At 40.4% G+C, this 17,177-nt stretch overlaps 1 protein-coding gene across 1 annotated transcript in view; it reads left to right on the top strand.

The window, feature by feature from the left end:
* Positions 1-17,177, top strand: part of NR2C2 (nuclear receptor subfamily 2 group C member 2) — a 126,416-nt gene that overhangs the window by 34,535 nt on the left and 74,704 nt on the right. The window contains exon 2 of the mRNA XM_042782278.1: positions 15,727-15,837. Coding sequence (XP_042638212.1) covers positions 15,727-15,837 — 111 coding nt within the window. The remainder of the gene's footprint in view (positions 1-15,726; positions 15,838-17,177) is intronic.

Here is a 17,177-nt window from a genome sequence, read left to right as displayed (position 1 = left end):
ATGTCACCACAGTAGGACAAACCGACAGACAAGTTTGTGTTGCTGTTGGAGACCTCTCGTATCACCCCCACCTGGGTCCCTGTGGCTGACTGTTCCTATGTCTGGCTTCCTGGCTTTTAATCCCCTTTTTCCTGCTCTTCCGGCCTGCTGCTTTGGGCGTCCCTTAGTTGTCTCTCCTCATCTGTATCCCTGGGGCTGACTGCTCTTCCGTCCTGGTTCCTGGCTTTTATCCCCTTTCTCCTGCTTTCCCGTCCTGCTGCTTTGGGCGGGCCTCAGTTTCCTCTCCTCACCTAATCCCTTCAGCTGATTGCTCTTTTCTTTGGCTTCCTGGCTTTTAATCCCCTTTCTCCTGCTCTTCTGGCCTGCAGCTTTGGGCGTCCCTGAGTTGTCTCTCCTCACCTGTAACCCTGGGGCTGTCCATTGCCTACAGTTTAACCATTGCACTGCCAGGGCTCTTTTTATTGTTACTTGTTGTGTGCCATGGCATCAATTCCTGCTTATAGTGCCTATAGGAGAGAGTGGAATTACCTCATAGGGTTTCCAAGGCTGTAATGTTTATGGAAACAGACTGCCACATCTTCTTCCTATGGAGCAACTCATGGGTTTGAACCACCAACCTTTTGGTTAACAGCCAAGTACTTAGCCATTGCACCATTTGGACTACTTTTATATAGTATTATGTAAATTAGATATATCCTCTTTGGGCATTCCACTATGGATACACATTTAGGTGTTTCCAGATTTTCTCAAACATATATAGTGCTGCAAAGATGGCAGAAGAGGCAGACAAGCTACACAGATTCTCTTCAACAAAGAGAAACCAATTGACAGAGATACAGAAGATAATCCTGTAGCCCTGAGCTTTGAAAGGAAGTATATAAAAGTGGATTAGGCACCAACTAGTGGGAAAACCTGAATGAAAACAGGACCTAAGAATAGGCTCCGTTTGCCAAAGACAGCAGGGACCTATAGGAAGCTGACAGTGGGAAAGGAGACAGGTGGTGAGTGTATAAGTGCTGCCAACTAGTGAATAGAGTAGCCCAGCACAGTATCCTGCTTACACAGATAATATACAGACCAAAGAAAATGAAAATCGTGGGCAAGTCATTCCAACATATAATCACCAATTAAATATAAACACAAAAACGTAATAAATAGTGCTGCAACTAATATTATGTATGCATCCTTGGACTCCTATGTGTGAGTAAATTAGTAGATAGAAGTAGAATTGCTGGATCAAAACCTATTTGAATCGAATTTTAGCTTCCTTTTTTTTTTTTTTTAAACCTATAGGTTTAGATATAAAAGGCAGATGGGGTATTAATTAATTCATTTGTTAATTCAGCAAGCATTCATTGAATATACATTGTGTGACCCTTTGCTCTGGGATCCGTACTCAAACACCAGGAAAAAAAAAAAAAAAAAAACACTGCCATGGAGTTGATTCTGACTCATAGTGACCCCCATCGTGTTTCTAAGGCAGTAAATCTTTATGGATGTAGATTTCCCCGTCTTCTTCTGCAGAGTGGCTGGTAGGTTGGAACTGTGGCCTTCTGTTTAGCAGTCGAATGCTAACAGTGTATCTATGCTGCATCTGTGCCATCTTTGCAGCTCTATGCCATCAGAGCTACTTTTGTCAAAGACAAGGGTTCTCAATTCTTTCAGACCTTCCTTTTTGTTACAGTACTTTCAAAAATTATTTTATTGTGGTAGAAATAAAATATTTTCTAATTCAATATTTCTTATATACCGAGTTCAGTGACATTGATTACATTTTTGTTAGAATGACATGCCAGGAGTGTTTAACCTAATCTAACTTCATGAGGTAGAGAATCACCATCAACATCAGCCCAGGGCTGATTCCTGTGAGGAAGAGGTCAAATTCACCTCCACCTTCCAATCTTTTTACCTATTCTGACACAAGCCATCCCTTCCTGCCACTCTCTGCTTCTCTGCTGGGTTTGATGATTCATTGTAATGGCCACACAGAGTGCACAGTGCTCACAATTAATGGGGTATATTCGGGAAGTTACAGTACCAGGAGCTCTGGTGGCGTAGTGCCTAAGGCATTTGACTGCTAACCACAAGGCTGGCAGTTCAAACCCACCAGCCACTCCTCGGAAGGAAGGTTAAGAAATATACTTTCATAGTGATACTGCCTCAGAAACCCAAGGAGGGCTCGCTATGAGTCAGATCTGGCTCCATGGCAGTACATTTGGGTTTTTTTTTTAGGGAAGGTACCAGGTTACAACTTGGGATCGAGATCAACAGGCTGCAGCTCAGTATCAGGAAGCATACAGACAAAGTCTCCAGTGTAAGACAGTTCACTCAACTCCTCGTGGCCCTGTCAAGACAGGTTCCTGCCCTTCTTGGTCAAGTGTTACAAAGCTCATTTAGCTTTGTCTTCAAGTACCTAGAGGCAGCCCACTTCAGTAGGCAGGCCTAGCTCCACCAACAAGTACCCTAGTCTATCAGGAAGGCTTCAGAGGTACTCGTTCTCTTGCTCCATGGGTAAGCACATCCACTGTAGTAGCTACTTTGCTCCATGAGTTACGAAGCTTACTGCTTCATCTTTTACCAGTCTTCTGGTTCTGCTGCCACCATTTCTCTGCCACTCTGTGCCCCATAGCCCACCTTCTCTGGTGTTCCAACTCTGTCTCCTAGGTCTAGGAGGTTCTCAGTGCAAGGACTCTGAGTCAAAAGGACATGCTTCATTCCTGGCTCTTCTTTGTTTATGGGCATCAAGTCCTCTCTTTCTATTTCTGGGATGACTCTTTAACCTAGCAGGAATGGCAAAACTGACCAATCTCATTAGGGTTCCATACACTCTATTGGTTTCACCCTCAAAGGGTGCCATGCATGTTATTTGCATTATTAGCAGTGCTGTCCAATCCCCTTGGTGGGCTATAAGCACCTTATTTGCATAGTCCCACCCAGTTATTTGGTGGGAGTTACAAAGACTGTGGCTAGAAAGGCCATATTAATTAATTCACTGAACCAAGTTAGGCGCTCTGGTGGCATACCACCTTGGAAATGCAAGGAGGGGCTGCTATGAGTTGGATCCGACTTGACAGCAGTGAGTTTGTTTTGTGCACTGTAGTTTATCACATTGTGCAGGTATTACCAATATCAGTTTCCAAATTATCCCACCATGGTTGACAGAAACTGTGCTCCCTAAGCAAAGACTTCCCCTCTCCTCGTCCTCCCTACCCCTGGTAACCACTAAAATGTTTCATTGTGATTCCAACTCCTAGTGATCCCATATTACAAGGTAGAACTTGCTCCAGAGTGTTTGGTAGGCTATAATATTTATGGGAGCAGATCAACAGGTCTTTTTCTCCTTTGGAGGAGCTGCTGAGTTCAAACTACTTATGTTTCAGTTAGCAGCCAGTGCTTAATCATTGCATCACCAGTATTAGAAAATGAAACCATTTCCTCTACTAAATAAGTCAATCAAATATGATGCATCTGCTATTGGAAGAGGTAACATCTTACTCAGGTCCAGTTCAGCAGTGGACTTGATTTCCTCAGGGCCAAATATCAGGAAATTGTAAAGTTGAATGCCCTGTATTTGTGTAGTACATTTTTTTTTCCCCTTGAAATTTTTTTTTTTTTTAAATTGTGATTTGGGTGAAGATTTACAGAGTAAATTCACTTTCCATACAGCAGTTCACATATACTTTGTCTCATGACATTGACCACCATTTACCACAATGCAGCAGCTCCCCTCCCACTTCCTCCCATAGTAACCTCTTCCCAGTGTCCATCCCTCCATGCGCTCCTACTCCCTGAGCTGTCTCCCTGTGCATAAGCAGCCCTTCTTTCTCCCATGATTGTTCTCTCCAAGGAGTGTATCTACCTGAGGTAAATGTTCAGCTCATATGCCTGTCTTTTGTTTGGCTGGAAACCACGGGTGTGGATTCAGTTCCAGACCTGAAGGGCAGCTAGGGACATAGTCTCAGCAGTTCCACCAGGCTCTATCGTACCAGCAAACCTGGTCACCCCTCCCCCCCCTTTTTTTCCTGCAAATGATTTTGAGTTTTGTTCCACATTGTTCTCTCTCTCTCTATATCAAGGATCTCCTACATAGATCCCCTTCCAAGTGGATGACAGTGGTAGCCAGGCACCATCTAGTTCTTCTGGTCTCATAGTCATATAGGCTGCAGATCGAGTGGTGTACCAGTTGTTAGAACTAATTGTTTCCATTAATTTTGGTTTTCTTCGTTCTTCTTTGCTCTGGACGAGGAGAGACCCATCATTGCATCTAGATGTCAGCTTGCTAGCTTTTAAGATCCCAGTCGCACTGTGTAGTACATTGCATTTTATATTTATTGTCTCATTTAATCCTCCTAGTAACCTGTGAGGTAACCAGGTATTAACCTCGGTTTTACAAACGAGTAGATAGAGGCTTAGAATAATTAAGGGTCTTGCCTGAAGCCCCTCAAACATGGAAATTCTAAATAAGTTTTTCTGTGTAGCTAGCTACCAGGATGATTTTGTGTTGTGATTACAGAGACATAGCCTAGTTTGGAAAAAAAAAAAAAAAAAAAAAGTCTCCAGTAACATTTCTTTAATAAGCAAGGAGACTGAAAATTATCTTTTATAGTGGACTTCTGTGTCTCATTGAAGAAAAACAATTTTTTTTCTCTGTTCTTTCTTCAAGAAGTAAAAAAGGGTGTTTTGTTTTAAAAATGAGCAAAAGAAGTATGAAGAACCCCATTATTTCAGACTTGGGATGGAAAATAAAACATTTCACAATTATCACTATTCTTTTATTACTTCATCAACTATAGAAAAGAATCATTTCCACCTTCACCTCTGGGCACTCCATATCCTTCATACTCTTACCTTTCTCCATAATGCTTGTCACTATCTAACAAACATAAATACTTACTTATTTTTATACTAGAATGTAAATTCTAGAAAGGCAGAAACTTTCTCACTGCCTAAAAACAGTATCTGAAATATAGTAAACACTAAGTCTCATTTATTAAGTAATTAAAAATATTCTCTTTCAGTCTTTTTTCACCTTTGTCTTCCAATTGTAATACAGTATGCATGCAACTTTGTGTCAGTATCATTTCCCCAGCTTGCTACATAGCCTACAGGAGCATCATGTTTAATAGCCTCAAAATAACATATCAAGGGAGCATGGCATAATTTATTAATCCATCTTGTAGTTCGGGCCACTTAACTTGCTTCTGGTCTGTGTTACAATATTTATAAATAAATAATTTTCATTCTTAACTAGTCAAGGGACTTAAACAGTAGACACTTGCTGATTTAAACAGAAAAGGGATACTTAAAAAACATTGCCTTTAAGTATATGTGAAAGAAAATATTACAGAGCTGCCATTGTATAACCACCTCCAGGAGGGCTGGAGATTAGCTTTGCAACTAGAAACAACATCCCAGATCACACTGCAGAGCTGGCCTGGTGACCTCATGCCAGGGTGGATCTCCAGCTTCCAGTACAACACCTCAGACTAATGCATCCATTCAACACCCCTGTCTTTCCTCTGACCAGGACAGCAAGAATCTGGCATTTTTGCTTTTATAGTTGGAAGGAGGCACTGTCTCACTCAGACCTCAAAGAGGGAAGGAAGTCTTATATTCCCTAGAAACATAACTTTTTACCATACATGGATAAATCCATTTTCATATTCAGGATAATTTTTGTGAGGTGGATTCCCAGAAGTGGAATTACGAGGTCAGGAGGCATGAACAAATTTTATGATGAGATATATAGACCTGTTGGCCTAAACAGTTTTTAGTCTTTGAGCTTTCTGGTTCTGAATTAATCTCTTTCTTTCACATATCGTTTTACTGGCTATACTTAGTTGAATAAAGTATTATGTTTCATAAAATTTTAATTCGTTATTGAAGTGGGCTCTTAAAAAGTAGAATTAACTCATTTTATCCCTTGATGAATTTTTCCCCTCAATTAATTTTTCCCTTTTGGATTAGTGTGCCTGGGTTCTTGCTAGGATCTGAAAAATGAATGATGTATTCATTTCACTCAAACTAGTTAAAGTTGGCATATGTTTGAACTTCTGGAGTAAAAAGTCATAACAACAGATTAACCTTTTTTTTTAAAGTCCCTCCCTCTCTCTGCCCACCCACTACATTTCCACATAAAAGTACATATCCATAAAACCTCTTTCTTCCTATTCTTCCCCCCAGCTTTCATTTATTTTAATGATCCTCCATCATTCACTTCATGTTAGTTGTTTGTTGAGGTATTAAAACAAGTGTTGACTCGCTCTCTCAGACAGAAAAGTTTACAGCCTGATTTGGAGGCAGGTGCTCTGTCCCTTCCCTACCACAGACTACTGTAACTTCAGGAGCTCCCTTTCTACTGTGGCCTTAGAGGGGCAGGGCTTAGACTTGAAGATACTCCATGGCCCTGTTTCTCACAGCACTAGTTTGCACTGACTGTGTATGCCCATCTTCCTTCCCCAATGAAAGTGAGGCCAGAACTCTGCCGTGTATCCTTGGTGCAGGGCATATGTTGGGTGGGTATAGTAAAATGTTTTTAAGTAAGCCCAGTTTTGGGGTATGGGTTTTTTTTTTTTTTTTAATTCTTGTGGGTGTTTTTGTATGTACTGTAGTGCAAATAGTGTGATGTTTGTTGCCTTCCCTTTTTGAATGAAAGATGAGTTTGCAAGACCCATATCTTTAAAAATATTAGCTTAAAGTCAAGGAAAGTTTATATATGGAAGGAAATTTTCTTTGTTGGTTACCAGGAGTGGGAGGGAGGAAAGGGGACACTGTTAGATAGGTAGAGAAAAGTATTGATTTGGGTGAAGGGAAGGGCAATGTACCAAATATGAGTGATCACCACAGTGGTATTGAGGAAGTGGAAGACATAGAGAGGCACATGGGAGGTACAGACAACAGAGATGAACCCTTTTACACATACAGTACCGTGTTGTCAGTGAAGGCAAGCATGGATATAAGGGTGCACAGGTGGGTGGACAGCCTGAACTATTAGGTATGTCTATGCAGGGGGAAGTGTACCCAAGACCATGTATAGAGTTGGCAGACAGTGTTTCTACAAGTATATTTGTATGTTCTGTAAGACTTCCCAGGTATATGGTATAACTGACAAGGGGCAAGGTTTTAGTCACTGCTTGGCCACAGCCAGCTACCCAGAGGGAGTGAGTACATGAACCTGTGGTCTCAGAACCATAGTCGCAGGGGACATCAAGCTCAATTGTCATAACATACTACTTTAAACATTGTTCCACATCCTACTTTGGTGAGTGGTGACTAGGATCATAAACACTTACAAGTGGCCATCTAGATGCAATGGTGGATCTCTCCTTGTTCAGAACAAAGAAGAATGAAGAAAACCAAAGACGCAGGGAAACAGTTAGTCCAGGGATTGGTACACCATGTGATCCTCAGCTTATATGACTATGAGACCAGAAGAACTAGATGGTGCCTGGCTACCACTGTCAGCCACTCTGAGGGGGATCTATGTAGGAGATCCTGGATAGAGAGGAAGAACAATGTGGAACAAAACATTAAGTCATTTAAAAAAAAGGGGGGGGGGACCAAGTTTGCTGGTCTGATAGAGCCTGATGGAACCACTGAGACTATGACCCCTAGCTGCCCTTCAGGTCTGGAATTGAACCCACTCCTGTGGCTTCCAGCCAAACAAAAGACAGGCATATGAGGTGAACATATGAGGTAGATCCACTCCTTGGAAAGAACAGTCATGGGAGAATAAAAGAACTGAGTATGTACAGGGAGGCAGCTCAGGGGGCAGGAGTGGGAAGGATACGGAAGAGGTAACTCTGGGGAGGAAGTGAGAAAGGAGCTGTTGCATTGTGGGAAATTGTAGTCAATGTCATGAGACAGTATATGTGAACTGCTGTATGGAAAGTAAATTTGCTCTGTAAACTTTCACCCAAATCACAATTTAAAAAATTAATAAAAGTAAAAATATTAGCTTAATGTACTGTGACATAGAAGATGCTGTATGCAGAATGTGGTTTTTCTGAGTTTTCCAAGTCTTTCCTCCATGCCTTATAGTTTTAATAGTACTTTGAGTTGTTTGAACTCCATGGCAACATTCTCCTGAGCTCTGAGTTCAGTAAAAGTCATCTTTAGGAGAAGTGTGGGGTGTGGGAGAATTTAGCAACAACAACAATCTAGGTAAAGGGAGAACTTTGTAAAGCTAAGTACATGTTCTCCAGAAGCTATTAATCATATCATTAGGCAAACTGCTTTAGCAGCTGGCAAAACAGCAGGAACATGTCAATTTTTCTTCCTTGGTTACTAGGAGTGATGATGTGCTTCACCTTCAGCAGAGCAGGGTCACAGAGAAGACATCTTTAAACAGCCTTGTCTGGGTTTGGTGAATGGAATCCTTGTTGGCAGGGTTTGAAAGCAAATGCCTGTGAATTTCTACACCAATCCCACTCCATTGGGTTTGGCCTGTCTTTGGCCTGTGTAGTTGCTGAGGAAAAATGTACACAAAGCTGCAGGGAGCTGTAGCCATGGTGAGTATATAAGTATCCTGAAGAAAACATGACTGCAATTTTGAAGGCTTTCTTTTTCATATCCTGAGGAAAGCCTCCTTGTAATATGGTGTATTTCATATACACTTGCTGTGTATTTGAATTAGATTTACTATTCCTTCTTAGCACTTAGCAAATTATTTCTTCATAGGAACTTGTATTTGAATATGCTGTATAGATTCAGGTGAGGGAAAAGCTGTTTGGTTCCTCCCTCCCCCCAGCAGGTTAATCTGCCTGCAAACAGATTAATTGTTCATAAACCATGTTGCTCTTAAACACCTCACTGTTGTACATAGATTTGAGTAATAGTTGACTTTGGATCTTTGCTTTTGTGTTAAAAAATTTAGGGCTGTATTTTTTTTTTTAATCTATATTATCAACTGGAAAATCAAAAACTGGGTGTTATTTCTGATATAAATGATGCTGGAATCACAACGGTATAAGCATATTTATAACATTCACATTTGAGTCCTTCATTGACTTTAGTATTAAGACCAGCTAGACTCAGTGCTAATCAGTAGAAATAATTTTAAGATCCTGGCACACTGTTGTTGTTGTTATGTGCCGTCGAGTCGGCCCCGACTCATAGCGACCCCTCCTTGGGTTTCCGAGGCAGTATCACTACGGAAGTAGGATTGCCCAACCTTCCTTCCGAGGAGTGGCTGGTGGGTTTGAACCGCCAGCCGTCTGGTTAGCAGACAAGTGTCTTAACCACTATGCTACCAGAGCTCCCCCTGGCACACTATCATTATAAAATTCTAATCCTTTGTGTAAGATGAGGGGTAAGCATTATAAAATTCTAATCCTTTGTGTAAGATGAGGAGTAAGCAATTTAGCAGCCTTCTGTAGACTTTTTTTATGATGCAAATTGCAGCACAAAGGGGGCTTAAGTTAACTCTACCCACTGACCCTTCACCACAAGTTGGGAGTGTTAAGAGGAAGAAAGTTCCTAGATGAAATTTGTAACATATTAGATCTGCATAATCTGTTTCTTCCACAGGGTAAGTAACTTTGCTACCCTATTAATAACCCATAGGAATGTTACAGTCAAAACCCAGAATAAATTTTAGATTTAGAAATTCTTAATACTTGTTCATTAGCCCAGTGCTGTGGTATCCTCTCCAACCTATTTGTTCAGCTTTGAGCAAATGACGGCATGTAAACCACAGACATTTTTCCTAAGAGTTAATTCCTAAAAAACTGCTGCCAGGCAGAGTCCTGTTGCAATGGAATGGAGAAGGTTCTCAATCCAGGGTGAAAATGTTTGAACTTTCCTCATCAGCCTTATAAATCCACTTGTGTTAGTAGAAGCTTAAACTCCTTTGTTTACATAGTAGTTTGCCAAGCCAAGTGTTGTGGAATACCTGCAGAATGTATCTGCAGACAGGCACAGATGTGGAGTAAGAATAAAGAAGGATTTGGGCAGAGTTCCAGGAGCTATGAAACATTATATTAAGAGCTATAGAACAGCCTTCTTACTGATTTCCTAAAAGTATTCGTTTACTAAGCCTTTACTGTGGGTCTAGCATGTGCCTGGGAGCTCTGGTGGTATAGTGCCTGAGGCATTTAACTGCTAACCAGAAGACTGGCAATTCAAACCTAGGAGCCACTCCTTGGAAGGAAGAGTGGGCAATCTACTTCTGTAGAGATACTGCATCAGAAACCCAAGGAAAGGTCGTTATGAGTTGAATTGATTTCACAGTTGTGAGTTTGGTTTTGGAATATGTGCCTGGCCCTGTGAATAAAAGGGGAAATAAGAGATAGTCCCTCTTGCCCTCTGAGATAGACAGTAGACGTGAACAGGCACTTACAGTAAGTACCCTGTGGAGAGTGCTACAATTCAGGGGACTATAAAACCAAAAAAATCAAACTCACTGCCGTCAAGTCAGATCGGACTCATAGTGACTCCTCTTTGGGTTTCTGAGGCGGTATCACTATGGAAGTAGATTGCCTAGTCTTCCTTCCAAGGAGTGGCTTGTGGGTTTGAACCACCAGCCTTCTGGTTAGCAGTCAGATGCCTTAGGCACTGTGCTACCAGAGCTCAGGGGACTATGGGAGACCAGAAAGGGCATTTATACCAACTTGAGAAGTCAGGAGAAGCTGGCCAGAGGACCAAGGCTTTTACTAAAATCAAGATAATAAGCATTTTTGTGTTGGGCAAACATGGATTACTTTCAAAAGGATGTAAAATGAAACAGCTGATTTTTACCCTTTAAGTATAGGTTGGAGACCATGCTTGGAAGGCCTGTGTTCAAACATACTTTGATATTAGCATGCTAGTGATTTAATTGAGTCCTTTGGACTAATAATTAAATAATCCTTTGGATTAACAATTTTCCAATCAAAGTGCAGGTGCTCTAGCCAAAGTATAACACACACTTGGCTGTTATCAGGCATTTACATTGTGCATTCAGTGATTCTTCTGTCCTTTGCAACTTGAGCAGGTTGAAGTGGTAGAGGTAGGCTAAAATAGTGGGCACTGAAAAGGCAGGCAGGAAAGGATGTAACGGAGATGCTTCAAGTAATGAGAAATGCATCCAATATTTGTATGTCCTGTTACCAGATGAAGGCGCTCTGGTGGTGTAGTGGTTAAGGCATTTGGCTACTAACCAAAAAGTTATTGTTTTGAATCCACCAGCAGCTCTGTGGAAGAAATATGGGGCAGTCTGTGTCCATAAAGATTTACAGACCTGGAAACCCAATGGAGATCGCTGTGAGTTAGAGTTGACTGGATGGCAGTTGAGTTTGATTTCTCATTACCAAATTGACATTTTATCATTGTGCTGGATGATACTCAACGGAATGCTCCTGGAAAAAAGATTTCCTGCCTTGATACCTGTTCATAGTATTGACTCTAAATCCACACAGTTGCAGGGATTTCTGAGGAGTCTCATCATGGCATCACTTTGCTTTCAAGCAAGACCACTCTAAACTGCCCCTTATGCCTCTAGAACATACCTTTCTAAAGATCTCAGGAGTAGGGAGGGGATCCCTAACATTTTCCCGTTGCTATGTCACTTCCAGAGTTAACTTCCCTATACTGAATCCCAGGGATATTTAAGGATATTCACCCAATCTAAATTTATTGCTGAGCTACAAAGGGCCTGATGCCAGTGTGGTCTGTGCCTCCTCAGGTAAATTTGTAAAGAATGTTTCAGGCTTCTCATATAAAAGTAATCATAAAACTGACAAACTTATCTCTTAACAGGGAAAAAATCCAAGGAGTTTAAAATTGTTACTCATGCAAGATTGTAAAGCTAGTGAATAATAGTCCCAGTGCCCAACTGGCATATTTTCTCTGTAGCCAACCATCCTCTTCCACAGATGCTCAAAGGGAGGGCCACTTCTGACTGCTTCTGTGCAGCCACTTTACAGCACCAAGTGGCACAAGGTAAATGCTTATCAAGTTGAAGTGCAGGGTGGACAAGTCACATGGTAGTTGCCCTCAGTTTAGTAAATTAGAAAGTTTTTTTGAGTCTTTACAAAATATATTTTGAATACTGCTATTTTTAAAAAAGCTTTTATTATAATATATATACATATGTAATTCATACATATAGAATGCAAGGAATTATCACAGAGAGAACATTCCCATGTAACTACTACCCAGGTTAAAAAATAACATATTTCCTGTACTCCAGAAACTCCTAAGTATTTTGTTCCTCAGAAGGAAGGTTGGTCAATCTACTTCTGTAGGGATACCGCCTCAGAAACCCAAGGAGGGGTCGCTAAGAGTCAGATCTGACTTGACGGCACATAACAAGTGTTTTATTGTTTTCATTGTCTTTGAGAAGTGGATGGGCTCTTCCTTCTTCCAAGTCTGTCTCAGTCTGGAAGCTCCACTGAAACCTCTCCACCATGGGTAACCCTGCTGGCATTTTGCAACACTGGTAGTATAGCCTCCAGCCTCAGCAATGTGCAAGCCACCACAGGATGACAAACTGACAGACAGTGTTTCACTGCTATTCATAAGGTTTTCAGAAATGCAAGCTGGATTCTGAAGAGGACATGGAACAAGGGATATCATTGCTGATATCAGATGGATCTTGGCTGAAAGCAAAAAATACCAGAGAGATGTTTACTTGTGTTTTATTTACTATGCAAAACCATTCAACTGTGTGGATCATAACAAATTATGGATAACATTGAGAAGCATGGGAATTCCAGAACACTTAATTGTGCTCATGAGGAACCTGAACATAGACCAGGAAGCTATCATTTGAACAGAACAAGGGAATACTGCATGGTTTAAAATCAGGAAGGAAGTGCGTCAGGGTGTATCCTTTTATCATATTTATTCAATATGTATGCTAAGCACATAACCCGAGAAATTGGATTATATGAAGAAGAATGTGGCATCAGGATTGGAGGAAGACTCGTTAACAACCTGCAATATGCAGATGACGCAAGTTTGCTTGCTGAAAGTAAGGATGACTTGAAACACTTACTGATGAAGATTAAAGACTACAGTCTGCAGTATGGATTACATCTCAATATAAAGAAAACCAAAGTCCTCACAACTAGTCCAATAAACAGCTTCACAATGGATGGAGAAAAGATTGAAGTTGTCAAGGACTTTATAATCCTTGGTTCCACAATCAACACCAATGGAAGCAGCAGTCAAGACATCACACAGTGTATTGCATTGGGCAAATCTGCTGCAAAAGACTTCTTTAAAGTGCTGAAGAGTAAAGATGTCTCCTTGAAGACTCAGGTGCACCTGACCCAAGCTATGGTATTTTCAGTCACCTCTTATGCATGTGAGAGCTGGACAGTGAATAAGGAAGATCAAAGAAGAGTTGATGCTTTTGAGTTGTGGTGTTGGAGAAGAATGCTAGGAGTAGCATGGACTGCTAAAAGTACTAACAGATCAGTCTTGGAAGAAGTGCAGCCATAATGCTCCTTGAACACAAGAATAGCTAGACTTCATCTCACCTACTTCAGTCGTATTGTCAGGAGGAACCATTCCCTAGAGAAGGATATCATGCTCGGTGTGGAGGGTCAGTGAAGAAGGGGAAGGCCCTCAACGAGGTGAATTGACACAGTGGCCACAGCAGTGGGCTCAGGTATAGCAAGGATTATGAGGGTGACACACGATTGGGTGGTGTTTCATTCTGCTGTGCATAGGGTCACTATGAGTCAGAGCCAACTCAATAGCACCTAACAACAGCAAGAGTATTTTATGCTTTTTTATTATAAGTGGAATTTTTTTTTAATTTCATTTTTGGATTGCTCATTGTTAGTATACAGAAATACAAGAGATTTTTATATATTGATCTTATATCCTATAAACTTACTGAATTCATTTATTAACCAAACTAAAACCAAACTCACTGCCATTAAGTCAGATCCAACTCAGAGTGACTCCTCCTTGGGATTCTGAGGCGGTATTACTACAGAAGTCGATCCCAACCTTCCTTCCAAGGACTGGCTGATGGCTTTGAACTGCCAGCCTTCTGGTTAGCAGTCAAATGCCTTAGCTCTTAGAATTTTTTTGTGGCTTCCTTAGGCTTTTGTATATACAAGATCATGTCCTGTATATACAAGATCAGGTCATCTGCAAATAGAGATAATTTTATTTTTCCCTTTCCAATCTGGTTGCCTTTCATTTCTTTTTCTTGCCTAAAGATCCTGGCTAAAATCTCTAGTATTATGTTGAATAGAAGTGGTGAGAACAGACATCCTTGTCTTGTTCTGATCTTAGGGAGAAAGCTTTCATTCTTTCAACATGAAATATGATGTTAGCTATGAGTTTTATAGATATTCTTTATCAGGTTGAGGAAGTTTCCTTTTATCCCTAGTTTTTTGAGTGGTGTTGTTGTTTTGTTTTTAAATGATGAAACGGTGTTGGATTTTGTCAAATGCTCTGTGTCAATTGAGATGATCTATGTGGCTTTTGTCCTTTATTCTATTAATATGGTGTGTTATGTTGATTGATTTTTATATGTTGAACCAAACTTGTATTCCCAGATAAATTCCAATTGGCCATGGTATGTAATTCTTTTTATATGCTGCTGAATTTGGTTTCCTAATATTTGTTGGAAACCCACGGAGGGGTCGCTATGAGTCGGGTCCGACTTGACGACACCTAACAACAATATTTGTTGGAAGGAGCTCTGGTGGTGTAGTGATTAAATCATTGAGCTGTTATCCAGAAGGTCGGTGGTTCAAATCCACCAGCTGCTCCCTGGGAGAAAGATGAGGCAGTCTGCTTATAAAAATTTACAGCTTTGGAAACCCGGTGGGGCAGGTCTCTGTCCTATAAGCTTACTATGAGTTGGAATTGACTTGATGGTACCTGGTTTTTTTCAGTATTTTGTTGAGGATTTTTGCATCTGTATTCATAGGGGATATTATTGTTCTGTAGTTCTTATTATGCCTATCTGATTTTGGTACCAGAATAATACTAACCTCATAGAATAAGTTGTGAAGTGTTCGCTCATCTTTTATTTTATTTTTTTGGAAGTGTTTTGGAAGTATTGGTTCATGACATACTTAAATTTGTGTGTGTGTGTGGTGAAAATACACGTAACAAAACATATACACCATCTCAATAATTGCTCCATGTACAATTCAATAGCATAGATTATATGGTATATTTTTAATCAAGGAAAAGTAGTATGCCCACTTTTAGTGCCCAAGGGACCACTCATAACCTTGAACCTTATCTTGGATGGTTAGTGACTAAATTCTGACCTTTGCGTGATGGCCTTCTCCCATCCCCATCCCTTTTGAAAGTACCAATTCCAGAAATTTTCAGTGTAATGCTGCTCTCTGCTATCTCTGATGGTGTTGAGAGCCTTTCATGGGGAAACTGTACCCTTAAAGGAATGTTTTATAGATGACTTTTAAGAGTGAAAAAATGAAAGATAACGTCTAAAAAATTATTTTATTAGCTTTTAATTACCTTACTTAAAGTAATTAAGGTTGTTCAAAGCAGAACTGAAAATTCCTGTGGTTTTTTTCCCCTCTCATTTTCAACATTAGAAATGGCTATTGTAAGGTCATGTTTTCTCAGGGCCGTCTGGTGGCACTATCTCATTGACTCCTTTGTCATTCTGATCCATACTCTGGAACTGCAAGGGTTTATCACTCAAGGCCACAGCAGTGGAAGCAAGAGATGTGATCCTCAGGCCTTTGGCAATTATTGGACATCTTTTTGAGCCTCTTTGTGATCCAGCATGCTTCTCACCTACAGGTACCACGTGCTCAGACCTCTCGGCCGGAATCTCCAGGGATGACCAGCCCCTCCCCGCGCATCCAGATAATTTCCACTGACTCTGCAGTAGCCTCTCCTCAGCGCATTCAGGTATCTGCAGTGCTCCCACTTCACTCTGTCTACCTGCCTGAAGGTGACCCTGCTTTCCCAAATCCTTTCCTAAACCTGACCTGCCTCAGAGTTCTACTAAGGATTTGTGCCCTCTTGGGTATCAATTATAGAACTGCTTTGTTTGTTCTTTAAATAATAATAATAATTCTTTTAAAGTTTATATTCATTTAACATGTTGTTGTTGTTTGGTGCTGTCGAGTCAGACCTGACTCATAGCGACCCCTCCTTGGGTTTCTGATGTGGTATCACTATGGAAGTAGATTGCCCCATCTTCCTTCTGAGGAGTGGCTGGTGGGTTTGAACCGCCAGCCTTCTGTTTAGCAGTCAAGTGCCTTAGCCACTATGCTCCCAGAGCTCCATAGTTACTTTTAAATTAGCAAAAGTTCAAACTATAAAAATTTGGGATACAGTACTGCTATCCTAATAAAAAAGCAAGAGCTTTTTGTAAAGTCAAATCTAGTGCCCCCAATCCATAGCTTTTTTCGCCTTGAGTGATTACTTAACCTTTCAGGGACTTCCTTTTTTTAATTTGGAAAATAGAGGTAATAACAGTATTTGCCTCGTAAGGTGAGTGTGAGGAATCAATACGATATTCTTTATAAAGTGCCTAAACAGTGCCTGGCAAATGTGTGTACTCTGTGTGTGTGTTGTTTGCTGTTGAGTAGATTCTAGTGATTAATATATAGTAACTGTTATTAATAGTATTGTTGCTTGTATTAATTGATCAGTAGTCCTTTCAAGAAGTTTAATCTTCCCCAGGACTCTGAGCCAACCTCCATGACCCCCATTTCAAGCTTAGTTTTAAAATCCTCATTGTTTGATCTTTTACTAAGTAAATGTTTAAATTTGCACTTAAAAATTACATTTATTGCAATGTAGCTCCTTGGACTGGATCCTGGAACAGAAAAACATTAGTGAAACCCAAATAAAATCTAGAGTTTACCCTACTTTTACACAAGTAACAAAGCCATTATAAGGTTTTTGCAAACCTCACCACTCATGTTCCTTTGCTAAGCAGCTGTATGTTGTATATGTTATTTACATGAGTAGATTATATATGGAAAAAAATACAGTAGTCAAAAACAATGTAAAAAAAAATTAAAACTATACAGTTCCTTGGGGAAAATTCAAGGGCCCTAGTATATGGCATAAATAGACTATCAAGCATAATTCAAAATGCACAAACAGCAGAAGAGAAACGAGATGATTGGGACCTTCTGAAAATTAAATTTTTATGTGCTTCCAAAGACTTCTCCAAAAGAGTCAAAAGAGAACCTACAGATTGGGAAAATATATTGGTAATAACATATCTGACAAGG

The sequence above is a fragment of the Orycteropus afer genome, unplaced genomic scaffold (genome assembly GCF_000298275.1).
Source record: "Orycteropus afer afer isolate SDZICR_OR568_19922 unplaced genomic scaffold, OryAfe1.0 scaffold00282, whole genome shotgun sequence".
Taxonomy (NCBI): domain Eukaryota; kingdom Metazoa; phylum Chordata; class Mammalia; order Tubulidentata; family Orycteropodidae; genus Orycteropus; species Orycteropus afer.
Note: the sequence above shows the minus strand (reverse complement) of the source record. Positions and strands in the feature narration are given on the sequence as shown.